The sequence below is a fragment of the Nematostella vectensis genome, chromosome 6, assembly GCF_932526225.1.
Source record: "Nematostella vectensis chromosome 6, jaNemVect1.1, whole genome shotgun sequence".
NCBI classification, from domain to species: domain Eukaryota; kingdom Metazoa; phylum Cnidaria; class Anthozoa; order Actiniaria; family Edwardsiidae; genus Nematostella; species Nematostella vectensis.
This window is the reverse complement of record NC_064039.1, coordinates 492,343-505,653: the sequence shown is the minus strand read 5'-3', so window position 1 is coordinate 505,653 and position 13,311 is coordinate 492,343. Positions and strand designations below refer to the sequence as shown.

At 44.4% G+C, this 13,311-nt stretch overlaps 1 protein-coding gene across 1 annotated transcript; it reads left to right on the top strand.

The window, feature by feature from the left end:
- Positions 1 to 5,119: 5,119 nt before the first annotated feature.
- Positions 5,120 to 5,704, top strand: LOC116617821 (protein unc-13 homolog C-like). Its single transcript, XM_032380846.2, has one exon. The coding sequence runs from the start codon at positions 5,120 to 5,122 to the stop codon at positions 5,702 to 5,704; it is 585 nt and encodes a 194-aa protein (XP_032236737.2).
- The last annotated feature ends 7,607 nt before the right edge of the window (positions 5,705 to 13,311 follow it).

Here is a 13,311-nt window from a genome sequence, read left to right as displayed (position 1 = left end):
TCCTGGTCCGGCGGTGTGTCGACCCCGATCACATCCACCACTTTGCCGAACAACTCTACAAACACATCGAAGCCGAACTTCGCAGCCTCGCTCAAGGACATATGGGGTGCAAGAAACGCAAAGCCTTGAACCTGTGCAGGGATATGCTCTACTAGGACAACTCCTTAAACGAACCCTCGAACTCGAAACCTACCAAAAAGCGAAACGACCATGCCCGGACTCGTCCCTACCCTCACCACCCTAACCTTGGCTTTCTTCACGGGAACGGCACTAGCGCTAGGCCTCTACTGTGGAGGACGTCTGGCTCTCACGCTACTCGCTCGGGGCCTCCTACACACCCTGCAGCCCACTCCAGTCCCAGTCCCAGACCAAGACCAAGACAAGGACACCACCATCGTAAAACAACGATCTTTTTATTCGTCATAACCTATCCTGTTCATAACACAATTCTAATAATAAAACAGAAAAACACAACCGGTCTAGTGTGTAGCGGAACTGTTCTGATCCAAGGTACGAACCTCAGCCTCGCGGGCCTCGGTCCGTACCGTCCCCTGGAGAAAGACTCGGGCTATCGCATCCCCTCCTCCTCCTCCTCACTGCTCCCACTGCTGGACCCTAACCGCTCGTAAGCCCTCAGGGACCGCCCAAGAGCCGTGGAAACGGTCTACCAGGTGCCGTGACGCGAACCATTAAAAAACGCGTGCAAGGCTTCCATGAAGATGTCCGGGTCCCGCAAAATCATCGCGTAGATCTCATGCGAAGGGGGTGGGGGAAGCGGCTCAATCCTCCTGTGCTCCCACTCGAAACGAAACCCTTGGAATAACGACCGATGCAAAGGCCACTGCACACCCCACCCCTTGTCCGCACACGAGCACGGGTCCCAAAGACGGTCCCACAGCGAAGCCGCATACCATCGGCGAGGAAGCAACACCCCCGATTCACAACTCGGTCGCTCCCCCTCACGCACCAGGCGTCGAAACCGTCGTTGACACCCCCACTCGGGAAACAGCACCCCAAAATAAGGATCCTCACCCCCCGTATCGTACTGAGGGTAAGTCCGGCGAAAAATCTGCCAACGCTTAAACGCAGGAAGCAACCGCTCCGCTTGCTCGCGTCGTTGATCCGCTGCCACCGTCCCCTCAGGCCGCCGCTCCAAACGCCCCTGACGCCGTCCCCAGAGCCTCGGACTGCCGCACCCACAAAATGCCGGAACACTTCAACAAACGACCACGACAATGCGGGCAACGGAAAGGAAGAGAAGACGTGTGGCAGTGCACCCAACCCCACAAACACACCCCATGACAGGGTTGCTTACAGCAAGGCAGCAGCTCAATCACCTCCTCATCTCCCTCACGACACACCCACAGTCCATTACATCCATAATCTCTAATAAGGGAGCACAGCACTTAGAGTTACCCCGCTCTGCAAGGTCCTCCAGCTCGGGATCATCGTGATAGCACATACTGTACTTATAAAGACGTTGCAAGACATCACCATGACCTGTTTTGGGATGACACCAACACAACAGACGTTTGTTTCCTAACTCGGGGAGGTCACGCAGCAACGCCGACTTGTAAAGCAATACATCTGACAGGTAATGATCAACCACCTCCTGACGACTTCGCTCCACATTTCCTTCCCTCATACGGTGAGGATTCCGCCACTTGCTCTCCAAAAGCCCGCGACCTCCACGACCAATGTACACTCCCCCTGGATGCACCACGTAGCGTAGCCCCGACGCCCCAGACGGACCGACGACCCACCCCTGCTCCACACGATGCACCGTAGGAATCGAACGCTCCAAACCTTCCCTAACGGATGGAATCATATGCGTCCTGCGCCAAACTCTAGCGTACCGGTAACACCGCAAAACAACGGACGCCCCACATCCACCTCCTTCTTCACGTCCAAACGATAACAACACAGGTAACGACTTCGCGTTGGAGCCGTAAGCACCGGACTCTCGCTCTCGCCCTCGCTCGCTGCCGCCATCGCCGCTTTTTTTTTTCTTGTGACACTGGGACAACACAGGAATCCCACCACGACCCCCAGGCTTGACAGCCCTTGACACCTCGTCTTTGACAGGATGCCACATTCCACACCTTGAAAGGTTTTTGACAGGTTGACACATTCCCCACATTCCTGAGCCGACTCAAATGAAAATATGCATAGACCTGTCGACTCAAAGGCAAATCTGCATAATTATTCAGACTTGTCGTGAGTATTGTTACTACTCTTATGCGTTCGTAACAAGACAACTATCGTGTGATGATGCGCCTCTTGGGACACTCCGCTTGGATGGCTACGAATAAAACTATAGCACAAAGATATCCCGCTTTTCTTTTTCGTAAGCAGTTCAATAGCTCAGTTGGTAGAGCGCCGGGTATCTTAGCCGGGCTAGGTCCAGGGCCTCACGGTAGAGTTGGGGAGTAGCATGGTTCACGCTGTCGGTTGGTTCATCGCGCGTAATGTTTCATATCTATGGGCTGTTTGTAAGGAATTTAGGTATCCGAGGTAACGGCTTCCAAGTTCACAAGTTCCTCAGGTGTAATGTGGAGGTGTTCAAGTTCTTGAGAAGCAGGTGTGTGCTTACCGTCTACAGAAAGGAGATGAGAGGTTTCTGTTCGAGAGGCCAAGCAGAAAGAGAAAGCAGTGCAATGTTTAGTGGTTGGGGGGCTTAAATATGTCAAATTGATGATCGCACAAGCAATTCAATAAATTCAGGTCAATACTAGCGATAATGTTGTTTTCTATTCCCCTCGCAACCAAAGCACGAGCAATTGTTCCCTCTCAACTCTCACGGGCAAAACTGGAAGTTGAACTGCATATTTCTTTTTTTTCTGCTTTTATCCCTCAGTCGAATTTGCTTTATCGAGTTCTGTTTTTTAATTAAAAAAAGGGCTATCATCAATTTGAGTAAAATCAAGGTTATTTTGAATACTCAATCCAAATTTATAAAAATATACATTGCAGTTTTGAATGTAATCTGGAATGGGTAAATAAAAGGAATTATGAAAAAGGCGAGTAAAAAATTGAGCGGCAGCACTGACGTGAACTCTGGACTTCTGATTTACGAACCAAGCGCTTTAACGCCTTACCTACAAGGGCCTGTTCGCCTTGTGCTTACGTAACAAGACAACTATCGTGTGATGATGCGCCTCTTGGGACACTCTGCTTGGGTGGCTACGGATAAAACTATAGCATGCAGATATCTCGCTCCTCTCTTCCGTAAGCAGTTCAGTAGCTCAGTTGGTAGAGCCCCGGGTTTCTTTCCCGGGTTAAGTCCAGGGCCTCACGGTAGAGTTGGGGAGTAGCATGGTTCACGCTGTCGGTTGGTTCATCGCGCGTAATGTGTTATATCTATGGGCCGTTTGTGAGGTATTTAGGTATCAAAGGTAACAGCTGCCAAGTTCACAAGTTCCTCAGGTGTAATGTGGAGGTGTTCAAGTTCTTGAGATGCAGGTGTGTGCTCACGGTCTACAGAAAGGAGATGAGGGGGTTCTGTTCGAGAATTCAAGCAGAAGGACGTGTGTGGAGGAAGCAGTGCAATGTTCAGTGGTGGGTGAGGCTTAAAGATGTCAAATTGATGTTCGTACAAGCAATTCAATAAATTAAGGTCTATACTAGCGATAATAATGTCCTGTATTTCCCGCGCAACCAAAGCACGAGCCTATGTTCCTTCTCAACTCTCACGGGCATTACTGGAAGCTGAACTGCATTTTTCTTTTTCTTGTTTCCTGCTTAGACGAATTCGCTTTATCGAGGTCTGTTTTTAATAAAAAAAATCGGCTTACATAACTTCTTTTAATCAAGGTTATTTTGCTTCCCTGCTAGCAGAGGCCTCTTTTCTCTGTATTTCGCTGGACTGGCGTTTGCGAGGAAAAGAGACCTCTGCCATGGGTCGCAATTGTTTTCGTTGCGCATGCGTGAGCGTTTCTGAGCGACCGCATGACGTGCCAAAACCCGTACCATCGCGCGAAAGCTGTCACTATGCTAATATGCTTTGCATGGGTTTTGTCACAAATTATGAATCAAACTGCGGTTAGTTCTCCTCTTCCAAAAAAGAAAAAAAAACTGTTTAATTTTTATCACCTAAAACCTTATTAAAAAGATTGAACAGCAAACGCAGAAAAGACGAGTTTTGTCTTGTTTGTGGGATAAATTTTCAAGACATCTGAGCAGGCGAGTTTCTTCAATGTATCGCACAGTTGGACTAGAAGGACATGTTACAAAACTTTTTGGTAAACTTAGATCAGCTTATTCCAGAAGAATATGCAAAAGCTGTAAACGGAAGATTGACTCCTTAGTCAAAAGAGAGTCCGAATAAAGATAGGCATTGAATGGCTTCTTTCATGTGTCTACGGAGGACGCCGTTTCGAATGCGGGCTTATTATCCCGCAGCGGAACGCTTCACGCATGCGCTTGTCATTGTGGGCTCAAATAGTGGCCAGTAATTAATAAACGGAGCATGCGCTCTGGATCTCCCGTCCACGATCGTGGACGGCGGTTTGATCAAACAAAGTTGCGACCAATGGCATTGGTCTCTTTTCCTCGCGAACGCCAGCCCAGCGAAATACAGAGAAAAGAGGCCTCTGCTAGCAGGAAATTATTTTGCATACTCAATACCAATTTTAAAAATACACATTGCAGTTTTGAATGTCATCTAGGATGGGTAACTAAAAGAAATTATGAAAAAGGCGAGTAAAAAATTGAGCGGCAGTATTGTCTTGAACTCTGAACCTCTGACTTACGAGTCCAACGCCTTAACCACTGACCTACAAGGGCCTGTTCGCATGTTCGCCTTGTGCGTTCGTAACTAGACAACTATCGTGTGATGATGCGCCGCCTCTTGGGACACTCTGCTTGGGTGGCTACGAATAAAACTATAGCACACAGATATCTCGCTCTGCTCTTTCGTAAGCATCAGGTATCAGGTAATGGCTGCTCTTGGTAAACGCTCTTCAAAAAAATTAAATAATTCCCCAAGCAGCACGCCACTCAAGCCTAAAACCAAACAAGCAAAGGCAGAAAACAACGATTCGACAGATATGGAGATAAATGATGATGATGGAACAGATTAATCGGAAACTGGACAAATTGGTAGCTATAGGCAAGACTCATGCACGTGGACGAAACGATTAGTGAACTAAAAATTTCTGTGGAGTCTGCGCACGAAAAAACTGAGACAGTAGAAAAAACGCAACTGACCCAAGAGAAAGCATTAATCGATCTTGGAACTCAAATGAATAATACAAGTGCGTTAATAAAGGATTTAAAGAATGAGCTTGTTGACCTCAAAGCACAATCCATGTGGAACAATCTGATATTTTACAACGTGAATGAATGCGCGGAGGAAGACCCATTTGCTGTTGTACAAAAAGTCCTGGTCACTAACTTTAAATTTAAAGATGAAGAAGTAAAAGCAGATGAAATTGGGCAAGCCCACCGCCTTGGTAGACGAGACCCGAATAAAGACAAGCCAAGGCCTCTTATCGCGAGGTTTTTGAGATTTCAAGACAAAGAGTCCATCCCACGATTGGCCTATCGACTTAAAGGCACCAACATTGCTGTGGCCGAACAATTCCCAAAAGAAATTGCCGCTAGACGAAAGGAGCTCTATCCCATAATGAAAACTGCAAAGAATAAAGGTCATGAAGCAATAATGGACCAACTTATTATAAATGGCCAGGTGTACAGAGGTTAAACGATATATCCATATATATTATTTGATGTCCCTTCTTTAGACACAATGATGGGTGAAATCCTTTTCTATCGACATAATGATGGGTGAAGATATTTTATGCCACCATTGTAATTATAGTTGTAAGAAAGATACTAGCATTTTGTGTCAATTATGCCATCACAAATTCCATCTTAGACATAAATGCCTTCAATTACCGAGTCGAGAAATAAGTACCCTAAATGCTTTTTAATTTATATGTAAAGTATGTATTCATGATTGTTTCCCTCTTTCAGATCTTGACTCAAATAATTTCAATATTGCACTTGGTAATCGTTTTTCTGAGCGAGATTTAGAAAAACTAGATAATTTGGCTTTAAATCCCTTTTCAGCATTTGATAAAGATAATGATAGACCAGGTGAAAATAGCTTACTCAATCCGGATAATAACCTTAAAACCCCTGACGTTTTTAAAAATGGTAGTAATTATTACACAACTGATCAGTTTGTCAATATCCATTAATCATATGGCATGTGTTAAAAAGATGAGATATCCTTTATAGCGGAGCCACCGCGGCCGCGGCCGTAGGCCGCGCGCGGAGCTCCATAGGTATAGAAATATGGTATAGCTATGCGACTTGGTTTTTGTGGTCATCGGGCGGGTACCCTGTGTGTCACAATCCAGTAAATCATGCAACTCCCAGGCCCCACTCGGTCTTACGTTTTTACGTGTTTTTTACCGCCTCAGTTCGCATGTTCACAGAAATAGAAAATAGTATTTAATGAGAATATATGCGTATTCAAATGGAATGTTTGTGGTCTAGGGTCAAACAAGTCTTTGAGGAAGCGTTTGTCTGACGAAACTGAGAAATTTAGAAGCCTACGTACGTATAGTAAAGTGGAGCCGTGTGTTTGTGAATCCGCCCGTCTCGTTTTTTCAATTGTAGCAGCAGCTAAAGGATGACTTATAGAGGCTCTACACTGCTATTCTCATCAAGATGTCACGAAGCAAAACCGATGCAGGAAGGCAAATTTATCATATTATTATTTAACAAGATATTTTTTTCATCAGCAGAAAGAAAACACAAACCACGAAGGATATTTTTTATTCACAATAATCAGATAATTAAATAGAACATATATAAATTAAATGAGCAGTTTCTGTTTAATTCCCTATATTTGTCTTGTTTTTCGCTTCAAAGTTAAGTTGAAAATTGTCACCAAAACAAAACGTTTCTGGCCGTAGCTTCATTGTAGTTGTCATTGATTTAAATCACCCACTTCCACCGTGATTTGGATTGGCTAAGAAAGCCAATCCTTGAACGCTGATTGGTTGTTGGCAGTTTATTGGCTTCCATGTCTGTGTAAATCGTGAAAAACTTCTCAAAAGTCTTCCTTCTACAAATAAAGGCTTATTTTCTTAAGTTAGGAGAAGTTTAACGGCTAAAAATGCTCCGTTACATTGGAGAAATGATGTACTGTTTGGCATAATCGATTGAGAACTATATCCGGCTATTTACCTTCTGTAGCAAGCGAATGTTTTTGCAATCAAAGTATATACTTACTTAAAGACATCTAAAAAGTACTCTCTAGTTTTGATCTTACTTTTAAGATTCAAGAGCTCTAAAATATTTTTCTATCACTTCTCTATAAAAATCGATTGAAATTTTCTTTGTCTGTTTTTGTTTGGTAAAAATTAATTTGTTTTTGTTTTCTGTGTCTTTTATACCAAGCTGTTTTATGAGATAAAAAGTGCTTGCCTAGGTACATGCTAAAGTAATGACATGATATAGCTGGTATAGCTATGAAATGACTAAGTATTCCTTTTTTCAGGTGAATTCAGGTGAATAAAGCAAGGACTAAAGTGTACCCAGAGTCATTTATGTAGCTGGTTGAAATGAAAGCATAGATGAACAGGAACAGCATTAGTAAATAAATGTTTTTCATATTCCTTTCTTGTTTAGTATAATTATATTCAATCAACCCACATTCTTTCCCTATAGCCAACATAATATGCTCTTGCTGTGTTGATACCTCCCTAAAAATCTGAATGAATAAGAGCCTTACTTTCAACAAAATAATTTATTGTATACTTATCATATACAAGTTACTTACTGTATTTAACATTATTGCAAATTAACCAAACTGATTGTATTTTTTTCAGTTTTGACACATGAATGCTGGCAAAACTGTCATTAGCAAATGTAGATAGTCTTTTTTTCTTGTAATTGTCTTATGCATTTGCTCAATGGCTTGGCCCTCTTCATGTCTGATTAGCTTTTACTTATTCATGAACATGGTTCAAGAGAGTAACTCATATGTAATAATGACAGGGGAAAGTAATGGCATATTTAAAAGTAGTTCAAAAGATATGTCTGTTGTTATTAAGATGGAAGATTGATTTTAATACAGGATCTAAGTGAAGGGATGATGTATACATGAAAGGATTTGATTTATCAAAGATTTGCAGATTGGTATCCAATGAACATAGTAATTGGGAAAAATGTATAAAAAGGATTAGGATACTTTATATGAGGTTTTGCAGAATTGATGATCACATATTCTACAGTAGGGGGTGGAAAGTTTTCAACCTAGGTGTTGTAGGGTATGTAATTTTGGGCTCTGTAGGCCCCATAGTATGATTATAGATTTGCAAAGAGAGCTAAAGAGTCTAGAAAAGGCTAAAAATGTCTGTAATATCATCCTTTTCAGCACTCTTTACATCTATAATCATACTACTTCGACTATTACCAATTGCAACCAGCCACCCACAGCACCTTGGCCCATACCACCATGCTTATAGCCTAACCTTCCCCCTTGCTTCATGGCAACCTGAAATTATGCTGAACAACATTGGCTATAGTACTGACTGCATAAACTCAGTCATCATTTTTATTTCAGGATTTAGTCCCTTTTTATAATATCCAAATAATATCCACTCATCTCTTATTCAATGGCACATAAACTTGTGGGTCCCTTTTTCTAAGGGTACTGATCCCAAAGAAGTCTATTGACCCATTAAAAGTTCTTTGTAGATTCTCTGAAGTATGCTCAATAAATAAAACAAGACTAACATAAATGTATAATGCCCAATTTAGCAATATCTGATTATATGGCAAATTTAGAAATATATTTTCTGTATCAGTTGTCTATCAAGTACAACCCACATAATAGCTCAGATCCCTCTTTATGCAAATAGTATCCTGAGTACTGTCAATTAAAACTACTAATAGCGCCATTGTTCTGGGTATTCTCTTGGGGGATTGGGAGGATATAATAGGAAAAGGTTGAAAAGTAAAAGTTATAAGCCATGTATTTTTATGCATTTAAGATAGGGTTGGAAGGTCAAATACCTGATCAAAATCAAATTGTAGAATCCTGTTGTTATGTCCCTGTGTGTGTCCCTCGCTGAAGTTTGGTCTTCGTTGGGGGGGGGGGGGGGGTAGGTGGGGATGAGGACATACACCCAGTTTAGAGTGGAAAAAATTGCTGGCTCCGCTTTTAGGCAGTGCCTAAATCTATATATTACTCCTAAACTTAAGATCAATCAAAAATAAGCTTGATTCATTTTTGTTGTACCTAAATAACTTAAACTTTAGTTTCAATGTTATTGCAATAAGTGAAAGGTGGTTAGAAGACGGTAATGATGAATATTTTACACTTCCGGGATATAACCTTACGGCTATCAACAGGAAAGAAAAGAATGGCGGTGGCGTTTGTTTCTACACTAAATCTGATTTAGACATAAAATTACGTACTGATTTGAATGAAAATAATGAAAACATAGAGTCATTGTTTATTGAAATTATTAATGGAAAACGTAAGAATGCAATTGCCGGGGTTATTTATAGACCACCTAATAATAAATATGATGCATTTGAGGAAAGTCTTATAGAATATTATTAAAAGCTGATAAAGAATCTAAACCATGTCACCTAATGGGGGATTTCAACATCGACCTCCTGAAACATAATATATGTAATTACTCTAGCAGATTCTTGAACCAAATGCTATCTTAAGTCTTTATACCACTTATAACAAAACCAACACGAATAACCAGAAGCAAATATTTTTGTGAACTGTCCTCGTAACTATTCTCAACAAACTACTTACGGCATACTGTTTAACGACCTTTCTGATCACCTACCAGTTTTCTTAATTGACTTTAAGAACAAGAACTCTCCCGATAAATCTAACAATACAAAAACCTATACAACTAGGCTTATCAGCGACTTAGCCTTAAATTCCTCTAGAGAAGAGATAAAAAAAAACCGGCAATCAACACTATCACAGACAACTTCTACTGAAAGTTATAAGGACTTTTCTAGAGAACTCTCAAACATTTATGGAAAACATTTTCCTGTAGTTACAAAACGGATTATAATCAATAAAAACAAAAAGAGTCCTTGGATCACAGAGGGAATTGCTCGTTCTATAAAATCGAAAGATAAACTTTTTAAGAAATTTACTCGATGTCCTACTCCATTAAATGAAGTCATTTATAAGAAATACCGGAATAAAATACACCATCTAATCAGAATTGCCAAAAAAAGTTATTTCTCAAATAGACTTGAATCCCTTAAACATTGCCTAAAATCAACATGGGGAACTGTCAATACCATAATTAATAAGAAAAAAAACAATCAGCCAATTCCCAAATGTGTTCAAAAGTAGTGATAAGGAGATAAGCAATATTCAAGAAATTGCTAATAGGTTGAATGACTACTTTATAAATGTTGGTCCTAATCTTGCTAAGAAGTTTAAAAGCAGTAACATGAATTATCAGCATTTCTTTTAAGAAAACTTAAAAGTAGCAATTACCCAAATTCGATGTTATTAAAAGAAACAAATCAAACAGAGGTGAAACAAATTATTGATAGCACAAAAAGTCTTAGCAGTAGTGGAGCAGATGGGATAAATAGTAAAATTATAAAACACATATCGGACATTATTTGTGCACCTCTGACACATATAATTAATATGACCTTTTCTACTGGTGAGATCCCTGCTGAACTTAAAGTTTCACAGGTATCACCCGTTTTTAAATCTTCTGATAAAACACACTTCGCGTGCTGTGTGTATGCGCAAAGCGCGCACGAGTCTAATACACGGCCTACATTACTACATGGGCAGGATCTTCTGGTCCTCAAGGTAACCCTTCAAAGCGACAGCACCTGCGACGGCGGCAGTCATTTTTGCGTAGTTCATGGCGTTCGCGGAGGGGTCTTTGGTGAAGTCCTCGCGTAAGACCTTGCGCCCAACCCAGCCGATACCGGCGACGAGGCCGGTTATGACTGCGGCGTCGGTGATGGTCTTTGTAATCTTGCTCTGCTGCGTCGTCGACATTATATGTATGTGCACATGTACACGCGTATATGCACGCACGTGCGGATATGGGTGGGGCCCTAGTGTCTAAATGTCTGCTTACTCCATGGATAACAGCCGAGATCCGGGAGCGCGAAGCGCTGTCGCCGGAACGCGGTCCTTGGTCTGCTGTGCGGCCGCCAGCGGCGGCCCTGGGGGCGCAGTCACGCCGTCGGCACCTTCGGTAGCTCGCTGGTTAACAGCTGGTGTACGAGTGAACGCGGCAGCCAGCTCCCGCCTACGTGTGTAGAGGCCGATCAATGACACTAGGAGACCAGCGAGCCCGATAACCGAGCTAGCCGAACAGGCAGAGTTGCTTTCCGGGACTGGTGTGTGTGCGATGCCAGCGCTTGCCGCATCGTCGGCGCGCAAGCCCTGCGGCTCGCTCGGCCCCGGGGCCACCGGCGACTGCGCGACACGAAGTGTCTCTTTCTTCGCTCTGTTAATTCGGTTCCACTTACTCGGTTCCATGTACTCTTTCATCTTCTCCTCTGAAAGCTCCGCGCCGTAGTCATGCAGGATAGCTTTCATGTCCGCCTTGCTCGGCGTATAGAAGACCACCAAGGCCGCGATGTTCTCGCGGAACGGCTTCGTGATGCTGGTGAGCTGCTGCGTGATCACCCACACGCTGATACCCACGTGGCGCGTGCTGAACGCCAGGTTGACGAGCTGGTCAGAGCGTATCTTTACGTCTTTCGAGGCCGCACAGTCATCGAGAATGATTAGCGTATTAGTGCCTTCGAAGAGAGCGGAGACAAACCTCAGCAGCATGTCGATCCGACCCGCCTCAGGTGCGATGACAAACAGACGATTGTCGCCCTCGCCGAAGCCATCGTATGTTTTGTTGTAGACAAAGGTAGGGCACATGAGTACGATGTAGTCAAACTTGCCCCGGAAAGGGCCGCGCAGCCGGTCCACTACGAATTGGGTCTTCCCGCATGACGTCGGGCCCACGATGAGAGCGTTAAATGGGACGTTTTTCGGGTCCATACCGCTCCGGCGTATGTGCTCAGTATTGTATGGACTCTAGCTGTTCGTTCATAAGATTCATTTGGGCGTCGGCCACCACAAACACGTGACAGTTTACGCTACCCGAGCCGCCTGCCGTGCGTTTTATCTCGAGGTGCACACCGTCGCGGGTGACCAATCGGAGACCACCCCCATGGATAGCACTGTCGTCCGTCGTTCGAAGGTCGATCCACAGAGCAAACTTGTTATCGCCATAGAACGACTCGGGGCCGATTGCCGGGGCGGCGGGCGCTCCGCTGTGCCCCCCCAGGGGAGGGGCGGACGAACCGCCTTCTCGCCTCCCTCCAGAAATCCGTGGGGCGCAGGCCCTGGCTGAAGACTTTGTTTGGCATGCCGTCGATTGTAACGCGAACGCTCTTGATGTCGGGGTACACGAACTTCTCAGAGTCGCGAGTCCCTGCCGTGTATAGCTCCACAAAGAGGAGCAGCAGACCACTCATAGACCTTCGCGGCAGGTTGACACTCTCGTTGATTATGCTGTCCGTCCCTTTGCTAATCACGAAGGTCTTGTGAAGGTTCACTTGCTCGTAGAAGAACGTTGTGCCGTTGTGGTAGGCGGTGGCTGCAGACCGGGCGAGGTTGTCGTCCCTCAGGCTTTCTTACTCCAGCTCTAGATTTTTGATGCCATAGGATAATTTGGTGGCATCGGTTCCGACTACAACCTGGTCAGCCGATGCGAACGTGATCTCGAAGAGCAGCGCCTCGGAGAGCGCCCTTGGGTACAGCACGCCGTGGTCCGTCAGCAGAGAATGGTCTAGCGGGATGGTGTACCTCGCCCCGTGGGCGGCGTTTAGAGCGTTCTCCTTGGCGTTACTGGTCGCTTTATCGCCAGCCTTGGAGCGAAGCTTGCGTATGTTTTCTGACTGTATGCCCTGCTCCAGGCGGTCCTCTCTCTCGACCTTGGACAGGTAAAGCTCCTCATACGTCTTGAAGACGTCGTAGCGGTTGGTGTCCTGGAGCGTTTCTCATGCAAACGTGATTTTCCGGCGGCTCACGAGATTTCGGCCGACGTTGTTCACGACGGTATTATTCGCATGGCCTGAGACGGAGAGATCAAGACCGACCCTCAAGGAGCCAGGCACGAGCGTGACGCCTTCCGATAGCTTTGGGACCGCCACATATAGCGTCTCGTCTGGGGAGGCCGTCGACGGGTTGAGAGTGACCCGGTGAACAGTTCTCTCGGCTTTCAACCCCAGAGGAATTCTGGGTGTTCGTTGGAGGTCAAGTTTATCGCTGAC